Source organism: Magallana gigas, chromosome 7, assembly GCF_963853765.1.
Source record: "Magallana gigas chromosome 7, xbMagGiga1.1, whole genome shotgun sequence".
NCBI lineage: Eukaryota > Metazoa > Mollusca > Bivalvia > Ostreida > Ostreidae > Magallana > Magallana gigas.
Window position 1 is genome coordinate 13,201,681 of NC_088859.1, and position 21,268 is coordinate 13,222,948.

Sequence of the window (21,268 nt, forward strand, 5' to 3'; positions counted from 1 at the left end):
TGACTGCATATATGCTAGCAATCTTAGTATTGTGGCTGAATCTGGTAACTTTTGTGATGGTATGTATTGATCGGGATGTTGACTAGGGTCTGTACACACCGAGGTTCCCGCTAGTGTATCCTCGCTATTGATCCGGTGCAAGCCTCTGTGTACAGGTGATGACTCTCGTGTCACAGTCCAGCGGTAAAACAGGTCCGTCAAAGAGTGCAAGACGCAATAGCCTTCCTTAACCACTCCTCTGAGTTCTCCATATTTAGGCCTTATAGAAATGATAAAAAGTCCTACTAGCATGTATTTTATAAATTACATGCGATTTTTTAATAAGAATGATGTAGAAATTAAAAGATATAAGATATGGCTGTATGTTTCAAGAGTGTGACCAACACTTAAGAGCCAGAGGAAGGTAGTAACATAATCACAACAGACAGATGTGTTGGCCCATATAAACTGTGATTATTTTTTTTTTATAGGAATAACGTAGAAATTAAAAGATACAAGACATGGCTAGTTCTAAAGTGTGATTTAAATGCAAGAGACAGAAATGAGAATGGTTAAATAATGAAAATTGTCCAGAGATTTTGGCCCTAGACTGGGCAAACCATCTCCATCAGTGTTCATTTTTAACGGGGTCCATGTAAGCAGGAAGTAGTCGTAGATATTTGTTATCTGCCAGTGTGCTGCTCTTTGCTAGAGATACATCCGGGATTTCAAACATATAAAATTTTACATGTACATCTATAAATTGGGTGTTAAGAGGAAATATCTATGTCAAGAGCCAGGCTTGGAATTTGAATTACGATGACTGTTAGTTATCCAATGGTATGAGACATGACGTAAAATATTGTGAGAATATTGGGATTTTAGAAGTACGTAGTCAATTAAGATTCTATGAAACTGTTTTGAATGATTTTTAGAAATTGAAACTAAAAATATTAATTTTGTTTTTTCAGATACGATGGGAAAAGAACATAACATTAGGAGAACCACCTGGGTTTTTACATTCATGGTGGTGGTAAGTCTACAAACTTACACTAAGTATCTAAACACATTATACCAGAACCCACACATCCAAACTTCCCTCCCCCCCCCCCCCCCCAAAAAAACCCCTAAAAATAAACAAGGCATACAGTGAATATGGACCATTATAGATATATAAGGAAACCCATCTAGGATTTCAATGAACACTGAAATTTATGTATTTTTGAAAAAAAAATGAACTTTCCTTGAACAACCATTTGCCTTCTCCCAATCACCTAACAGAAGAGTACTCAAATTTTTGTTCATCTTTTATGAGATATAGTTTGAACCTTTGAAAAAAAAATTAACATTCCTACCTACCCAAATAAAGTTTATAAACAACAAGTCATGTGGGGACATACAAAGATATTTTATATATTTGAAAGATGGCATGGGGAATGTTCCCCAAGAAATATAACAAGATGCTCCACACCTCTCAGTTTCCTTCTAAAGTTACATTTATACTATCGAATAAGTTGAAAACTTGTACTGTGGTTTCAATATGAGTTGACATCAATTTTCATGGAATTTGTAAAAACAATTTTCAAGAAAATTACTGCATGTAAACTTTTGGACAGTGGCTTTACTAAAACAAATGGTTGACATATTTCTTACTTTGATAAAATATTTTATTTTGTGGATAAAATCAGTACTAAATTGATAATGGTGAAGCCAAAGAATTATCATATTAGAAATTGAATTTCTTTGAGAACTTCAAGTTCCCACTTTTTTAGAATGTAAGACTTTATAAACAGTATGTATACTAATGAGGCTGCCTTTTGTTTTTCAGTGTATTTTGGGATTTATATTGTGCGGCTCCAGAACGGAGAGAAAACTGTGATCATTCTAGTGAAGCCAAGGCATTTCATGATTATGCAAGTATTATTGTACCAAATTCATCCAATGGCTCGTCAGCAATTTGCATGCGACAGCATTTATATTTATATTCATAAGTATTGATTCATAGAGGGGAAAAAGAAAGTGTTAAGGCAGTTAAATTCTCTTGTATATATATATATTCATACATCTTGAACCTATACATCTGTTTATGCTAAAATAAAGAAGCACATGTACCAATAATAATGTAAGAATGTAACATTACATCATCAGTATCTTGAGGGAATGTTACCACTGTTAAATTTGCATATATCAATTAACAGTGGATGTTAAATGGTTTGTATTTGAATCTGTCTATAAAGACAAATTTGAGAAGAAGAGAATCTAGTACAATAGGTATTATGTAGCTTATAAAGAGAATTCACAACAATAGGTATTGCACAGCTTACTTCAGACAGTTTTTAAGTATTCCTCACAGGGAAACATCGTGCGGGCCTTTTTATGATAATGAAAGTTTCTCTGAGCTTGAAATCACCTTTTGACTTGAAAAATCTTTTGCCTCACTTTAGATGAACCTAAAGAGTAGAGCTGAACTTTAATGTCACAAATAAGGTGTAAACACCAACACATGCAAATTAAGTTAGGATCCTGATTATTCTAGAATTTTCAGTGTGTGCATGAGTGTTGTATACACCAAAGCTTTGCATCATATGTATAGAAATAAAAGGAGGGGAGGTTTGGGACATTTACATACTGTCAAAGGAGTTTTTAATACTGAGGTATTGCTTGTTAAGATGACTCGAGGGTCACAGCAGATCGTGCAAAAGAAAAATAAAGATTTTTTTTAATGAATATGTAAAGAATTTAAGGAACAGCATGTGTGTAAGATAATTGTCTATTAGTGTTTAGTCGCATTGTCATAGTAATAATGATAGATATACAAGTTTATATATATATTAAAAGTATATATGAAGATATCAAATTCCTGTATCCTGATAGAGCAGGTCAAGGTTGGTAATGAAATTGACTGACCTTGAAACGAGTTATGTTTGATGTCAAGGTAACTTGTGATTTAACCATAATTGGGGTAAAAAGTTTTCCATTTTTGGACACAGATTCCAATTTTAATATTATGTGCCTATCTGCCTAGTTTTTATTTTAGGTTTTCATAGCATAAGGTTAAAGGCCTTTTTCAACCATAATTGTTGAGGTCAAATAGCAGCATAAAATGCAATTGGTGTCTTCAACAAGTTTATTGAAGTCTTTTTAAGTGAGCTAGCTTAGTGTAAGGTATAAGTATCTACAGAAGGGACATGTTTGGACTATGCAAAAATCAAACTAAAGTGGATACCTTAAGTATTGGTCTAATTTTGCATAACATTTTCCCCCACATTTCACTTTCAAAGTTGGATCATAATAGTGTACAGGGTCAAGGAGGCGTTGGTTTGTTGAGTAATTGTTCGGATAAGCTCAGAGCTTTTGATTGGAGAAGTCATGTGCATTATATGACAAATTAGTTTTAATAATCATGAGATTTTTTTTTCAAATGAAAAGGAATAGAAAAAGTGAATATGGACACAATTTGAGTAAAAATATTTAAGATTCCAATAATACAGAATATATGGTTGATAGGTTTAGATTGTGTAGTTGGAATGAATTATGAACTAAAGTTTCAATTTTCGAGTGCCGAGAACTTATTGACTAGATGCTGTGCAGCATCTTTGTCTTGACCTTGACATCTATGTGCTTGAAGCAGCATTAGGAATTTTAACATTTTACACATGCAGATAAGTACAAGTTGAATCAGTGCCAACCATCATGAAGAAGAAACTACTTCCTCTCTGGTGACCTAGTAATTGCCATCTTATTTGTGTCAATTTCTGATCTGAAAGGTCAAAGGGGAAAGTTGCTGAAAGAGAGGCTGGCAAGATTCTTCCTCATCATCTGAACGAGAGTTATAGCTGTTTGATTTCAGTTGTTAGTAGTTGATGAGCTGAGGAGGCTGATGGGAATAAGAGACCAGTACCATTTATCACTCCTTCTGCCCCCCTACCACCCCTCCCAAAGAAAAAAAAATTCCTTTAGAACCCTCTGAAAAACACAATGAAAAATTCCTTATGAAGATAGTATTTTGTTTTGTTTGCTATTGTTTGGTTTGGGTTCAAATCTCGTTGCACGTGTAGACTTGCATTGGTTGACCTCCCATACTAAATCTGTGTACACTGATAAGCTTACTTTAAATATATCTCTCTTGTACCGGTACCTTATTTCTCAAGTCATCATCTATTATACAAATTCTGTTCAAATGCATTTGATTTCAAGTCTAGAGGAAATCTAGTTAGAATATGATAAAAGATATAGTTTACTTTTCTTAAGTTTCACTTGGGATGCTCTGGAAACTGAAGAAGTTAAAAAGTTATATTGGAATCTCCTAGGTTTCTGAACAATGACGTAAATTACATTTTATTTTTGAGGTGGACTTTGGAAAAAAAAATGTTGAAACCGTCAATATTGTCTTTGTAGCAGTATTTACAGGTTGTAGTGTTGGTGATGTATTCTTGATTGAGGAAAAAAGTGGTAGCAGAGACTAAGGCTAAAAATCAATAGACAGCTGTAAACCTGCTGAAAGTGTGTATGGCAGTAACTGGGTTGTGTTCCATCTTGGGGAGGTTTTGAGTGATATAAAGTTAATGGATAGCAGTTTTAGTTGTATTGGTAGCTAGCACACATGTGTTGTTGATTTTCAGGTTTTGTAAGCAGGAAAATTGAATCATCCTGAAATCAACATGATACGTGTACATGTGTTTATTTTATGTCCTGATCATCTATGGAAAATTTCCTTGAATTGTTTTTATAAAAAAAAAAGTGGAAACCAATGTCAAGAGTCACTTAAATCAACTAATTCTAACAATCGTAACAATCAATCAGTTTAGACTTCTCTTGAACATAAATATTGCTCTCTATTTCACCTGCATCGGAGCACTATGTTTATTTTATATATGGGGTATCAATATTTACTTAATTTTTTTCTTTAATATAGCAAATTTCATGAAAATATGTCAGATATGTCTAAATTGAATGTTTATATCATTAAAAAAAAATGATGGAATTGGTAGTCTCTTTGAGAGAAGCGATGCATTTCAATGCTGCATGTTTTCTTCTACATTGAGTTCTTTGGTGATTCTAGTTCATTTGGTAAAAAACTTGATATTATGGTAGTAAATTCACTGCAAAATTTATTAGAGTTTTAAAAGTTAAAGAAATTGTTCACAATATTCAAGATATTCATCACCAGACAGTAAGTTCAGGTCAGGTTTAAAGGGAGGAATATTGATTTCCTGAGACGGATTGTTGACTTCTCTCTCTCTGGCGGTGGTGAAAGCAGACGATTTTGCAGAGGGTTTACAGTATTCATGTTAAACTCAATGAATTATATCCACAACACTGTATACCTGGTTTTCTTTGCAAGAATTGTCTTATATTTAGAACCAAACCCTTCCCTCGTAGGCTTTTGCTGCCGAACTTTCAGACTGGAAGGAATATGTAATTTTCCCCCCTCACAAATGTGAAGGTTGAAATTTAGACCAACAATTAAATGCTGGAGGGATGCCTACGCATGTGTAAAGTCACGTTGTAGCGTGCCTACTAGTGCGTGGTGATTTTGAGATGGGGGCAGTTCATGAACTGTAACTGTGCAGAAAAGCAATAAAAAATGGTGTCTGGGGGGAAAAACCTGAAAACACTGCACTGTTGCATACATTATATTTACTGACCCATACCAGTACATTGCTTACAAGTATGTGTAGACTTTGGTACATGTGCAATGATTGTCTAAAAATTTTGTCCAATTTATCCTTTTGTGGGGGGAGGGGGTTAGGAATTGGAATATGAATAAACTGCCTTGACATGTTGTTGATGAGAAGTTAATAAAGCAAATGAAGATGTGTACATATTTATACAATGAAACTTATTGTGATATTTTGATTTGTTGTATCAAAGGTTATAATATTTACATGTACTAATATTGCTAAATCACAACAAAAAGCTGACATCATCATCATTAAAAAAACATCTCTGAGTGATGAATCATTTATTCTTTATGCTTAGAAATTTAATTATATGAAATGACTAAGTTGGTTGCCCTTGTTTATTTTTGCTACCATGTATATACAATAAATTATTTTGCCTGATATTTAAGCCAAAATTTATAAGTTATTCGCATACACTGGTTCTTCAATATATTTATTGACAATTTGATGTCGTATTAAACTAAATTCTTAAATTAATTTTTACCTTGAAGGTCTTCTGATTATTTTCTTTTCTTTTTTTCAGGGGTTCGTAAATTCAGGGTACGGAGTGAATGGTATAGCACACGTAAGTATCTATGTTTATTAAAATAACTTTATTTATGATCCCTACCCTCGTCAGTACTTGCATGCCCTTACACACAGACGCACACACACACACACACTTTTAAGTCCCATACAAACTTCAAGGATCCCTGGCATGTGTTTCACATAATGTTTTTGAGGCAGAACAGATTAAAAATCCCCTCTCAAAATGTTCAAATCATACATAATTATTTTCATATTCACTAATTTTACTTTGAGTAAGTTTGACCTTGACATGAAAGGTTGAAGGTCAGGAAGATAACCATTGCTGTTATACATACAGTGTACAGGTTCTAGATCATCAAAATAATGATTTATGAAGCAAATCTCTCGACAACATTACCAGTCCAGGGGTCATAGGAAATGTGGGATGCTCATCTTACCGACAGCTTTCTCCCGACAGTGTTGCAGTGGGATGTTTCTTCTAATTGTGTCAATCTTGTATAGGTTTTCTGTAGGGAATGTAGGGAATCTTTTTCATTTATTGAAGGTCCTGACATTGAGTATTACATTCTTTTTGATAAATATGTATAAAATCTAAAGGTTAATACCTATTTTAATGTATGTTAAGTGAATGGGATTGCATCCGCAATCCTTGATTTTGGAAGTTAAATTAATGACTTTCCTTCATCCAGTTTAATTGAGGTCCACAGACTGGCCCTTTTCCTTTGCAAATCTGACACAGTTTATCAATTATAACTTGTACCTCTCCTTCTGTTTTAAGATTTTTTATCGTATTAAGAATAAAAAGTGACGGAAGGTTTAAGTAAGCTTTTCTGTTTATCTGTTGCATTTTTGTCCTTCCATTTGTAAACATTCCACTTTTCAACTTCTTTAAAACTACTGGGTCAATTTCAACTTAATTAGGCACAAAGCATCCTACAGTGAATGGGAATTAATATAGTTTAATAAAGGGCCACACCCTTCAAAGGGTAAATATAACTGAAAATAGAGAAAGTTTGCTGTCTGCCTTAGAACCATTGCATCAGAAATTCCTTTAACAAGAATGATTCTTTTGAAAGTGTAGATTTTAAATTACTTAAACCCTGACCCCGATGGGTCCTTAAGGAATGCTAACCTCTACTTTGGAATATATATATGAGGAAAATCTTTAAAATTCATCTTTTCAGGGGATTCATTGCTACTATTTTAATACTAATTTAAAAGTATCCTAATATTATACATGCAGATTCAGATTCATTGAATGTGACCATTAATGGACCAGGTGAGCTATGTGACCCATGGGCCTCTTGCAGCATGAACTAAGTTCTTTCTTTTCAACTTTGACTTGATTTTATGTAATGTCAACCTGTTGCAAAATTGAAAACTCTGTTGAAAAGGATAAAAGGTCAATGTCACCTTTGGTCACTGTCTTTTTCTATCTGTGTCTTTTTCTTGATATTTCAAGTAAGGATATGTTAAGAAAACAAGCTAGGCACCTATCATTTTCAGTTCCTTTGTAGTAAGATCAGATTTCATGACATGGTTGTTCTTCATTGCCAAGGTCAATAGAATCTCAGCAAAAACAAACAACAAGGTCTCACTGTACAAGCTCCAGTTTGAAAATAAATTTTTTTTTGAGGGGGGGGGGGGTATTTCAGTTGTCCATTATTTAATGATAGGTGCTTATATCAGGTAGATAAGTTGAGGAGGAAATCTCTTTAGTAAGCAGTGTATCCTTAACTGTGCCAAAAATCTTTTAATTTGTCTTATTCAGTTACAAATGTAGATGGATTTTTGTACATACAGGGTCTAAAGGATCGTTTTGAAAAAAGAAATTATCTTATTTAGTGGGACAAGTTCAAATTTAGTGGGTCCAAAAAGCTTGTCCATGTAACTAAGCGTTGGTGACAGTGATTTTTACGTGGGTTGTTGGGTGACTACCCACTATTGATGCTACAATAGGCAAACACCTATTGAAAGGAGGAATGGAGGGTTTTAAAGTCAGGCTACATAATCATTACTGTCTGCCTATGTAGGTCAGAGCATTCCTGTCACAAAGCCCCCACACAACAGAATTGTCAATAAGTAAACATTGCCAGTGATTTTGCAACATAGAGAAGTATAAGAGAGTGTTTTTTTATTCTTGGGTCTTTTGGACCAAACTGCACAGATTGAACTATAAGACTGTCTTCAAGCAGAGTGCTTACTTGCTTTTTCAGTCTATTTGGTCTTGATCTTTAAAGAGAAAAGGTCACAGAAATATAAAGATCTATTCTTGTCATTTTTTGATATGTGCTACATCTAGATGTCATATCAGTCCTGACAGAATGATTGCACAAAGTGGCCTTTTTTTGTTATTTTGTGTGTATAAAGTGAGATAACTCATTTTGAGGCTCATTTTTTTTTTAAAGGGAAAGGGTAGAGGGGTCTTGGGAAAAGAAAGTGCCCTTGAACAGGTACACAATGATAATTTTAGTGTCAGTTTAAAGTCATCGACTGAGCTTTACATAGATAAACACTGGTTGATGGGTCCTGGGACAAGCCACTGTATTCAATGTGTGTGCCGCTTATGTGTAAATTCCACCCTGGTCTGTTTGTTTAGGGAAGTCTATTGATTTTTAATGACAAATCTCAGAATTCAATGTAGCATTTTTTTTTTTTCGAAAGCCACACCATCCTGTAAACCATCATTCTCTATTTACCAATCTTTTTGCAGGGATTTACAATAATCTTCTTAAAAAGGAAAATATATGTGAATATTAAAAAAAAATTTGGAAGCATAATTTTTTTTTTTTAATGTAAGACAGTTTGAAATCTGCTATTGATTCTTTCTATCTGCTGTAAACAACTATCTTTTTGCCATGGAGATATAAGGAAAGATACCACATAAACATGTTGACATTCTGCGAGTGCCCGATGTGCTGTGGTCGGGTCACTCTCAATCAATAATCATGGCTGTTGTTTCCTGAACACTTCCTCCCCCTCTTTTGGAAGTGAAATCTATTGATTAAATGATTGACAGAGGTTTGTCTTGGAGTGAAGTTGGTTAAGGTTAAACAACGGCTGTTACAGTGTCATAGTATCGACAGATATGAAGTCTGCGGAGCAATGTATATTTGATGAACTTTAAACAATCACCTGTTCAAAAGTTGCAGGTTTCTTACCAGATCTGTCCTTCTAAATCAGCTTTAGATTGAGAACAAAGTGGAGAAAAGAGAAATATTTAAGAATGGTTATTTATAATCAAAGGATATTTATAATCAAAAGAAGACTTCCCAAAACGGAAATGAAATACAATCTGAGAGAGATCTATCTATTTGTAGATAAGACTCTCCAGACATCTAGGTAGTTACATAATACATGTATTAGTTATACACTGCTGAAGGGGGATCAGTGACCTGTTAAATCACAGAAAACACAGACACAGTTCTCTAAGATAGAAATACTTTATTGTTTGTACTTGAGTCATTGTATAAGAATATAGCACCAGTCATTACCTGTAGGAAGTTTTCTGTTGTCTTAATGGTGAAAAAATATATTTATGTAAAAAGGTTGATAATGATAAATCACAAAGTGATTGCATTATAAGACTGCCTTACAGTGTACCATTGAAGGATCACTGGAACATTTGAAATTCATTGTTTTATATCTCACACCCACACAATCTAAGATAGTAAAATGCACTAAAAGAACTACATATGACTTTGAAATACAAAATAAAAAGTATTAAATATTGTTATTCTAAAATGTTGAATATTTTTTGTTTGTCTTTGTAGAATGCAGCAGCACCTAGTCCATTAGGTCAAATGAATCCTCAGGATGGAATGTCTGGGGGGCCAATGCCACCAGGGTTTTTTCCTGTAAGTACATAAACACTGTCAGTTCAGGATCAAGCATCACTGTCATCACAATATCATGCATTATTGTCATATTTAGCTTGTGTCACAAGAAGGATAACTCTCATGGCCTATCGGTACATTTCAAAGGCTGTAAGAGTTACTTCCCTTCCATAAGACACCCAACAGTTCATACATTACCGCCTCTCATTTTCTGTATTAAACAAGTATTGACTGTTGAATAGAAAAACAGCATTTGGAGTTTTATACTAACATGCAAGGGGAAAAAAATCAAGATTTGAAAACCTGAACATGTAAAAGAGCACCATATTGCACCTGAAACTGCACTTTAAGCACACCTTGAAAGAGGCAGAGGCTGTGTAAGTTGTGTCTAACTGATGGAGTCCTTATATTATCTAGCCTGGAGCTTCTCAACAGTCCCCCCATACCCAGCCACCTCCCAACCACCCCATGATGGGACAGAATCAAGTGAGTAGACTCACCGCCACACCAGTTGTTGTGCCGCTCTCTATATCTATATCTAGTCCAGTAGCTTTCCCTTTCTTTTATTTCCCATCAAGATTTGATATTTTGTTTAGATCAACTGAATTTGTTTTATAATTTCTTACTTTTTAATTTGATTTCATAATTTTTAGTGTGAGTGTATTTATTTCATTCAAGATTTAAAATATTAATGAAATCTTGCTTCTTCTTTTTTTATTTCTTTTTCAAAATAGATGCTTTTAAAATCAAAAAGAAAAAAATCATGCTTTTTCCAGCAAATCAGATTCAGTAATTGTTGTATGTGTGAGCTTAATCTACATGTTGGCAAAAAAATGAAAAGCTGTTTTTCAACTAGAATTTTGTTTCTATAGATTTCATAATAACCAAGAGAGACTTCTAACCCTTTAGATAATTGATCTCATTTAGTCGTGTTAACCCTGTGTTTGACTGTATAACTTTGCTTACCGGCTTCTGCTAATCAGTTTGAAGATATTCTCCTTGTTGTCTGTATACTCATTACTAAACTAATCACAACAAATGGGAAGTAACTCTATATGGCTTCAATTACATCTTCACAAAAACAAGGGTTGTCTCTCTTTTGCAGGAGATTTTTTTTTTTAATAAAGGAACCTTATAACAAATCTTTGTTTTGTTTCTTCATGGTTGGCAAAAATCCTTTGAAGGATGTTTATAAATTACCAGTTTTGTTAGAGGAGAACATATTTATGAGGTAACTGGGAACTGCTGCCTGTCGAAGTCACAAAGAAAAATAACCTGTCATCGTGTTTATAATGAGCTTGTTTTTCTGCACACTAGAGAAGTTGCTAAATTGATTTGGAAAGTAATTGAATATCTGGAAGAGAAAAGGGTAATTTAACATTGAATTGAATAGAAAGTAAATTTGACTAGGCTGTAGCTATCAAATTTAGTTTAGCAACATCCTTTTAAGTTAAGTGCTGAAGGGGAAAAGAGAACCTTCATTTTGGTTCAGACATAATTCTGGAACTGTTTGTTGATTAGGCTAAGAGAGACATTGAGAAAATAAATGTATACCAATTATCAGTGGGTGTTTTGGCTTCAAAGACACTCAAAATAAAGTATAATTGGATTTGAGTTTGTTTGCACAGGCCTTACCGAAAGCAATTAATTGAAAATAATGGTGAAGAAGTTTTGAGTAAATATTTTCACAAGAGTGTGTTTCACTGATGTATTTGGTAATGACAAATTGAAGACAGAAATTTGTAAAACTCGTAGAAAATAGAATTTGGAGAGTAGTATGGTTTGACTACAAAGCTATGTAAAAGGGGGTTGGATATATTGCAGGAAATTAGTCTTGAAAGTCCATTAGCCTAACTCAATTGAAGGCTGCTTTAAATTATTGCTTTGAACATGAGAAATAAGATAGACTTTCTGGGTTGGTGAGAGATTAAGAATGGGAAACCAATGTGTGCTATTGCATTTTCAAGGGTTCCCAGGAATGTATAATTAGGCAGTGCAAGTTACAAGATTAATAGGGAAGAAAATGAAATTTCAAATCAATTTTCCCTACAGCTTACTAATCACTTTGGAAAGGAGACTTGGTAATATCTTCTTTCACTAGGTTTGTGAAATGGAAAAAAAAATCTATCATTTCCAATATGATAAGAGGAATTATTTCTCACCCTAATAAAAGAGGGAGAATATTAATCCCTTTGAAATAACAGGCGAGATTTGATTATGAACCTTGCAGTTATGAATTGAAGCGGTGACTTACCAGGTTCTTTGATCTGACCCAGATTTTCTTTGATTTGAAGTCCCAAGGCAAATTTTGTTACCTGAAACACAGGAACACAAGTCATCATGCATTTTTCAGGATTATTACTAGTAGTTTTATGACCCATTAAAAGAGGATCAAAAACAATATTAAATGTAGGATTGGAGATGAGGTTAACAAAATAAGTTGTAGTGTTTGTAAAAATTAAAGTTGATTTCTTCAATGAAAAACACTTGGGTAAAGAAAGAGCTAAGGATAATGGTGAGAGCACGAGCCATTGGGAAAGATGGACTGCGTTTTTCAGAAAATACATTCTTTGAAGCAAAGTTGCTTCTGTTCTCTGGAAATGGCAATGTCAAGAAAAGAACTGCATGGGAAGTATTCTCTGCCAGTAAATATAAAAGATGGATAGATTTCCAGCACCCTCTTCCCTTAAGTGATTTGTGATCAATGGTACAATTTACAGACCATGTAAACCTGTGTATGGAAGGAAGGTATAATGCATAGGGGATCTTGAAGGCTAGTCTGGAATGGTCATACAAGGCAATGTCTCTCCCATCGAAAAGAGTTTACCTGAAATTCAGAACGTTTATCTTGGACAATCAAATAGAGGTGTATTAAGTCTAGGAAATTAGCTTGTCAGGGTATATCATTTACATGGATGAATGGTGTTGGGTAGATCTTCAAAAATTGGCTCATATGTATGCACTGGGCCGGAAGATATACATGATTACCAAATTACAGTCAGATTGAATTTCATAATTGTAATGACCATATTCTATTCAAAGTGCCATGGAGTAACTCAAGGAGTTAAAGCATAGGCCTGATTGTGAGGAGAGAAAGGCGAATGAAAATTTTATCTCCATATAATTTATGTATGGAATATAAAATGACAGTAGCTTTCAAAGTTATCCCATTTCATACTGACACTGACTACTTTTAGGGAGATGAAAAACAGTAACTACAATTAAAATCTCATGAATATTTAGTGGGGGGGAAAAACGAAGGATCACATTGATTGGCGGGGGAAATGTCATTTATTTATTGAGAATTATTTACGACGCAATAGGAAATATGGCTAAACTTTAGAAGTATTTGATTTATATTTGATGTTTCTGATTTCTTTTTAAGGAAATAAAGATGAATTATTGCATATTTTCTTGGATACAAAAAAATGCTTTTGATTAGAGGATGGGTAATATTTAATGTTTTTTGCAATGTAATAGTCTATAGTCCAGCTTAAAACCATTAACATACCTGTGACTTTTAGGAAATTAATTATGTACAGGATATGGCATGTATGGGTGGCTTTTAGAATGAGCTTTATGATACGTGGACAGTTTTGTGAATTATGGGCCATAATGTATGGAGAAATGGTTTGTATCTCTCAGAGGGATTGAGAACTTGATACTAGAGCTAACAGTGGCCTGATTGGAAATCTCCACATGTTTTATACAGCAAGGATTACATGAACAGATTAGATGGTTTTTGATTTTATCACAAAGTTTTCTGACATTCATGAAATGCTGCATTTTGTTATGAATTTTTTTTAGCAAGAAATCTCAATTGTTGGTGATAATGCTGAACAAACTTCAAAAGACAAACAAAAATCAATTTGTCAATGAAGAATATCCTATTGTCATTTATTGAAAAAGGAGAGGAAATTATAAGAGGTTTAAACATAAGAGCTTTGGAGAGTTGATTGGTAGGAGAGATGCATTTCTAGAATTGCTGCATGATTGAGGAGGGAGGAGAGAAAATTTCCTATCTTAGAAATGTCAGTTGAAGAAATCAGTTAGCTGGAAAAAATGATTGAAAATATATTGAGATCAAGAAGATGGGGAAGGAATATTGGATATGATGAAAAAAGTAGAGGAAAGCTGAACAATGAATCTCTCTTACATGTGCATGTACCAAAAATCTCATCTGTAGAAAATCTCTTGCTTCAACAGAAAAGCTTTTCTTCAGTAAATCACATTATCATTCTACATCCAGGGGTGCAGCAATGAAATATTAGGTATGAAAAAGATAACTGTCAGCCAAGCCAAGAATGATCACTAATAATGGCTGGATCCTTTTCATTAGATGAATGGGTTCCTTTATGGCTTTGACGAAGATTTACCTCTCTCATGCTGGTTCTGTTTTGATCCATTACATAGCAATATATGTAATGGATTTAGGTATAATTTATTAGTCTGCAAGTAGGGTGCAGGGCCTTCAATAGCTATAATTGAGAAAAACCACAAAATATCAGGATATTAATTGGAAATCTTACCTCTTTTTAGCCTCAGTGATGAAGTGCTGTTGAAATTATCAGTCTTTGTACTGGCTTGAATTAAATTCCTCATTGAATTTCATGCTAGATTTCCATTGCATAATCACAAAATCCCCCCAAAAGTAGCAGGACATATTGCACATATATATTCCTAGAATTGAATTCAGAAGACAAGGTGTTCCCCCAACTGCCTTCAGAGATAAAACCCAGGAGTGGTTTCTCTCCTTTGAAAAGGGTGCATGATTAGGAAGTTGATTTCTTGTTCGCATACTCCAAAAAGTAGAGAGATCACACTGCTAGCTGTCTCAAAGGAATGCACTTTTCATTAAATTTCATGATGAATTTGATGAGGGGGCCAGCACTGTTGTCCTGATGAATAGGAACAGAGCCTCCTTCATGCCAATAAAGTTGATGAGCCACTCGCTGGTCTGAATTGGGATCAGTTGAAGTTAGTCTGATCTGTGTGTCTCTCTCTCTTTCCCACCCCAAAATACAGAAAGGAGTTGTTTTCCCATCTCCAAATATGTCCTCTATGCGTGGTTGTCTCTTCAATGGCTTTTGTCTTCTGTGATCAGTTTTGTGGATAATTGCTGAAATATTCATGTCAGCCTTGTCAGCTAAGCAGAACATAATTAATCCTTTGGCACGCTGGGGCTTCTCTGTTCCAAGCCTGTAAAACGAGAGGACTACAGGATATGAAACTGTACACACTCGCACAGAGGATATCAAAGAAAGAAGGGGGTTTTCATCTAGGTTCTGCAGTTAACTGCAAAATAGGTCTGAATCAAAAGACTCAAAGTAGCAGAGCAAAGGTGCCCTGTTGTTAAATATATATTAGTTTCTGTGCAGTCCTTTGATGTTGCCTACTTTGGCAAACAGAAAAGCTCCTTATTGTTTGTTATTGTGAGTCCTTTTTAACAATCCATTTAAAGCCTAAATACACAAAATATCCCCATTCCAGAGCCAATATATAACCATACAATATAGATATACATTATTGACCATTCCCAAAGGATTTTCCAAAGGTTTTTTCCTCTTGGAGTAGTTTCGGATTCGCATGATTCTTGTGATTATATTGTCTGTGTTTCGGCTTTAGATTCTCCTCTTTTTATTAGACCACTATCAAAGTAGCAACTTATAATCAAATGGTTTTTGAAGTGATTTGCATCCTTATTGCTATCTTGAAGCAAACTCATCAAGAATATCAATTTACCCAGATGAATACACAAAGTATGGGCTGCTGTGCAAGGAGTTATTAGCTTTCAAGATTTGGTTGCCATTAAATTTATGTCTCAATGAAGCAGCTGCAATAACTATTGCCTGCAGCTCCAGTATATATATATATATATGGGAAGAGTCCTACAATGTTTATCTCTCTTTGCCACTCTGAAGTGGGTTTTGAAAGTCACTAAAAAGTTGTCTACTCTTATCTTGATGCCTATGACATGAAGGCATTAGCAAATAAAGGGATGGAAAATGATATATTTGTGAACAGTCTCTCCCCAATCCATTCCCCCTAACTCATCTGCGATCTCAAAACACACCAATTTATCACAGCAGTACAAACAGAGGGGCAATTGCTCCTTTTATCTGACTAAGAGTTCTTAAGGTTTCCTTTCTATCATGTTACTCAATGCAAATAAATTGAAACAGTAAAGATGCTTACCTTTTAATCAAAATTGAAGCCAAATCGTTTCCAGCAGTTGTGTCTCCTATCATTGGTGAAGGCAACATGGTTGTCATGGAAACAGATCCGACCTCTGACCTCTGAAGGACAACATTCGTGCAGCTGGAAAATTGGACACTGTTGGGTAGAAACTTGTGATAGAAACCAACTGGAGGAAGATATCTACTAAACTGCTGTGTTTCCCCTAGCATTCTCACCCCCTCTCTCGTAAATGGCAGTAATTGCATAGTTTACGACACAAGATACATTTAGCATTGAAACTTAGTCTAACTTGAGTAAGCTTGAGAGATTCATATCAAATTTTCATTACTGAACATCCATAAATTTCTAAGCTTTTCGTAAATGCGTAATTCAGAATATTAAAGGGTTTTTTCATGATTAAATAGTGAAGCTTGAATGTCGATTTTATTAAAAGATGTTATCAACAGAGAACTATACAAACATATGTCATTATACACTTCCAAGGGCAGATAGAATGAACACTTTGATTATTAAATTACATTGTCAAACAATATCAAGGCTTTTTTACCAGTCATAATTATGGGAAATTCTCTCTTTTTTCATTCTTCTCTTCAATTTCCTTTCCCAGTGTGTGCTAAAATTGAAGTGTTGTTGAAAATGAGGGTTTATCTCCTAAAGGGAGAATTATTTGATAAACACTGTGTGACAACAGAATATGTGATTTGAATATAGTCAAAGATTTGATTCTGCAGTAATGTGTCTGCATTTTAAAAATCTAATTTGAGAACTGATTGCTTTGGCTCAGATTTGATGAATGTTATCTTCTGCTTGTCTTAACACAATGAAAAGAACCCCCTTTCTATCTTTGCTTAGTATCTTTCCTGTGAGGTTTTAATGGAAAAGAGGAAACTAGAGAGTTTTCAAAGACTATTATTCAGTCATAATTTTCAGAGGATAAGAAGAGACTTTAGAAAGTTATTGGTCTCTCAACTGCAAAATCCAGCACACCAAATTGTAAAAATTCTCCATTGGATTGTAGATTAGGCGTAACTTGTTCTCATGCAGAGCACCGTCCTTCCCCTATGATATTCATATTATAATTAAAAAAAAATATTTAAGAACTATCCCTTTATGTAAACAAGGAAATAATTTAAGACATCTGTCGAAACATGGTTGAATACACTGTCGCCTGTCTGCCATGCATAGATGGGCTTCTGGCGGACAAGTTTCTGAATGGAAACGTAATCACATTTGATAAAAGAAATTCTGCACCACTTTATAGCCGGGAATTCAAAAACAATCCTCAGGTTGTCCTTGTTGTGGAGATAGCTGATGCTTTTAAGTGTTACATAATAGCCAGTTGTGATGCAGAGGGGAAAAAGGTAATTTTGTCAGGGAACAAGTATCATTTTCTGCTGCAAATGAAAAAAAATGCCTAAAGGACAAAATGGCACAAAAAAAATGAGAAGTACAAAAAACTCACCTTCCAGATCCAGCTAATGGATTTGCCAGTTTTGTGTTCCTCTAACATACAGATGGCAAAATTTCATCTTTGGCTTGCACCAGAGTCACATATGCTGCAAGATTTTAATCTGCAATGCACCAAGAGGTCCAGCTAATCCCTATAGATAAAGCAACACAAGCTTTCCAGAGATCACACAAGAATAATATACAAAGGGAAGACTATAGCGGGTTTGATCATTTTTCTTCCTTAACCTTCCTGTGTTCTGAAGGTGGTTTGATGAATTTGCTCCTAAACTGCCTTCATAAGACAATGCAGGGTTTTGTTTTTTGATATTAAAATGTAAATGAATGGTTATTTACATGAATTAAAACTCATGTAAGGTAGTCGTTATCATAAATTCTCTCGGGCAAGAAAATAATTATTCAATACATGCAGTCTAATTGTCGTAAACTGTCTTTCATGTAAAGTAAGATTTTGCGGGTTGACTTTTGCATTAAGAATTCAGAGAAAGCCAGAAAAACCAGTCTGAGAAGACTTGTTCTGGTTTTGAAAATGAAATAGCAATTTTATTATGATTACAAGGAAATAGTATTTGCATACTTAAAAAGTCTAACTTGTATTAAATATGATGACAATGAAGATTTTATAATTAAGCTCACCAATCAAAGATGTTGCATCATAGATTTAAAAAACGAGAAACCACAGTGTCTTTTAGTTTACAGGAAATCATTATCATTTTTCATTAATTGCTTAATTTATCTATTTTTATAAATTACATGTTTACTTGATTGTTCAATTTTAATTGAATGAAAAATAAAAATTTGCATGATTATTTTTAAATTATCAAGAATTTCATAGTGTACTTACAGCCGTCTGCATTGTCTATTTCTTTTCCTTTCAGGCTTTCATGTCTCCAAGATACCCGGGTGGGCCAAGGGGCCCAGGGCCTGTTCGAATGCCACCCAATCAAGTTGATTTCAATGTAAGTTTTTAGTCAATGGCACTGACAGATGAGCTTTTCCTTCTATCTCCCTATCGTCCACAAAGAACTCTTTCACATCTCTCTATCTCAACAAGAAATGGAATGTTTATATTATCAGTTTATGTTTTCAAAGAGAGATGTTATGTAAATTGTAAGGGCAAATCTTTAAATTAGTAAATCTGGGAAGATAAATGATTTTTGAATTCCAAAATGCCTGCTGAAGACTTCCTGGGGAAAATGGGTTGGGGTTTTTCAACAGTCATGATGTCACGTATACTCGGCAATAATCCATCACCGATAACGCAGCAAGGTTCAGTACCAATAACTGTAGGAGGGAGGCTCAACAAAAAAAGTGTGATACCGGTGTCACTCTAGTTTTTGCCATGCCTTTAGGATGAGGCAACCACTTTTTTGTGGTACAGATGTCTCTTGTATGTTTAAAATATAAAGATGTAAATACAATTTAATATTTATGATTATTTTTTATGAGGGGAATATTTTTCTTAAAAAACCAGTGTACGAAATAGGCAGTTTCATACCTGGCAAACCACAAATTGATTTTTGAGATAGATGGTCTTTTTGCTGGTCTCTTTCAAGTAATTGGGAAAAGACTAGAATTTAAATTAACCTTATGAGATGGAATTAAAAAAAAACCTGTTTAATTGATTGAAGCAACTTTCATGAAAATGGGTAACAACTTTGTGTTTGATTTTCCAGACACCAGGAAGTGGTTCAGGCCCCATAATGCCTAACAGCATGGAACCCAGACCAGGTCAGTACAAAAGAAAAATTCACTTACCACATTCATCCCAAAAAGTCTCTCACAAATAAACAGTTCCTTCAAAAGACAGTCTGCCCTGTGTAACTCAGCTTAGTAGTTTGAAATAAGGAGATTTTTTTATGACCTTAAGGGTTAAATAAATGATAATGATACCCACTGTGGTTCAAAGAACTTTTATCATAAAAAATTCATGTGAGGTTGTGCTTTGAAAACTGCAATAAAAATTTAGTGCGGAATAAAGAAAGAGGAAAAAAAGAAATATTTTAGTGTATGTAGTGCACAAACAACAGTCTCAGGATTTGATTGACTCGTAACAAGATTTTGTTTTTTGTGTTGCTTTCTGTAATGAATGTGGTACAATATTTTTGTGTGTGTATGTCATTTAATGTTAAAAGTATTGACTAAATAATAAGGCAATAACACGTTATATTTTTTCTCTCTTTTTTAATGCAGCAGATTTTGCTGGTAAGTCCGTTGTATTCTGTAAGGTTTTAAAGAATTTTTGATATTATTTTTCCCTTCCTATTTATTTTCACGATATTCTTTCCCAAGTGTTCTGGTGAATTTACCCAGAGATTGATGTGTATGGAATTATCTTGTATCCAATATTTCACTAAACCTCTCCCTTAAAGACATTAGTATCTTCACTCTAACCATGCACACAACCCCTCTAGATGATTCCAAATGGCATTGATCACCCAGGATTTTTTTCTTTGGAAGTTGCAAAACCAAAAATTGGTTTCTCTGTAATGTGGTGCACCTATTTGACATGGCATCAGGACAATTCAAGCTTGAAATGGCTCTGTCAGTAGAATAATTGCAGGCCTATTGATCATGGGGGCTTGAAAAAGTTTTTTACTGATATTGCAAGAGAACTGTTAATGAAGAAGTGTTCCATGTGATTTCCACCAGGACTTCCCTTGTTTGGGGGGATGTTTTTACCTTTGAATAACAAAGTGTATAGCTAACATGCTACACCATTGCATAACAAATTGGACAGAATTACAACTCCCTTGCCATTAATCCCAGGAATTTAATTAGTGGCAAACAGTTTGCAATGCCATTAGCATAACCAAAGGTACAAATCCCCACCCATCTTCAAAGCATGGCTACAAATGCTACATACCAAAATATAACAATATGTGGTAAAGACATTTGAAAATAGATCTCTGCAGTTCATTTAAATTTGGCAAAAATGAAAGGAAAGCAAAGAGAAATTGATCTGTTGAATGTTTCATCCAGGTAATTGGAATTGAAAATTGGTGTTTTTTTCCATTGGCAAACAACAATCAAAACTTGGACAAAAAAGTGAAAGTTTGCATCACTAATTACTGTTAAAAGTTATTACTTGGGAAAAAATTCTGGGAAGTGTGAAACGGAAATTACCTCCGCAGTCCTGTCAACGAGGATGAAAATCGTTCTTGGATGGCAATCTGCCTGCAGATTAGCCAGAAAGATAAAGGCCTGATGATTATGATGTTTGTGAAATTCTTATTACAAATTTTATATGACAATCTGAAGCTAGTGGAAGCCTTATAATCAATATAGATGTATCCAAATGTTTGATCTATAGTCACCAATATAATTGGCAATGGAAAGGTGCAAGATTACCTGGCATACAATCTTTGCTGGGTGTAGATTTATGTACTAGCCTTTTGGGCATTCTGCTGGTTTCCTTCATAGCTAGTTAATGACTTGGACAGGATAGGAAAAGTTTGATGCATTTTCCCACCACCTACTATATCCTTCTACCATTAAAATCAGTCTGTTAGTTTTGATAGAATCTTTGAGCATCCCTTATGGCAGTACTTTTGGTCCAGTATTCAGAGATAGAAT

At 34.4% G+C, this 21,268-nt stretch overlaps 1 protein-coding gene and 1 long non-coding RNA gene across 28 annotated transcripts in view; one reads left to right on the forward strand and one right to left on the reverse strand.

The window, feature by feature from the left end:
* The window catches only part of LOC105335111 (single-stranded DNA-binding protein 2), a 45,951-nt gene that overhangs the window by 7,601 nt on the left and 17,082 nt on the right, over positions 1-21,268 (forward strand). For 11 of the 16 annotated variants that reach the window (XM_011438844.4, XM_011438855.4, XM_011438847.4 and 8 more), the window contains exons 4-11: positions 951-1,012; positions 1,808-1,892; positions 6,187-6,228; positions 9,965-10,048; positions 10,445-10,513; positions 18,571-18,651; positions 19,369-19,423; positions 19,886-19,897. In XM_011438844.4, the coding sequence (XP_011437146.1) occupies positions 951-1,012; positions 1,808-1,892; positions 6,187-6,228; positions 9,965-10,048; positions 10,445-10,513; positions 18,571-18,651; positions 19,369-19,423; positions 19,886-19,897 (490 nt within the window). The remainder of the gene's footprint in view (positions 1-950; positions 1,013-1,807; positions 1,893-6,186; positions 6,229-9,964; positions 10,049-10,444; positions 10,514-18,570; positions 18,652-19,368; positions 19,424-19,885; positions 19,898-21,268) is intronic. The other 5 variants (XM_034457327.2, XM_011438848.4, XM_066066257.1 and 2 more) reach the window with 3 other exon arrangements.
* The window catches only part of LOC105335110 (uncharacterized), a 16,135-nt gene continuing 4,772 nt past the window's right edge, over positions 9,906-21,268 (reverse strand). For 5 of the 12 annotated variants that reach the window (XR_004598306.2, XR_004598307.2, XR_004598308.2 and 2 more), the window contains 6 exons: positions 18,537-18,733; positions 17,688-17,826; positions 16,223-16,360; positions 14,557-15,226; positions 12,282-12,342; positions 9,906-10,046 (listed from right to left, as the gene is read on the reverse strand). This is a non-coding gene — a long non-coding RNA (uncharacterized lncRNA). Of the gene's footprint in view, positions 10,047-12,281; positions 12,343-14,556; positions 15,227-16,222; positions 16,361-16,772; positions 16,839-17,687; positions 17,827-18,536; positions 18,734-21,268 lie in introns of all 12 variants that reach the window. The other 7 variants (XR_004598314.2, XR_004598312.2, XR_004598309.2 and 4 more) reach the window with 7 other exon arrangements.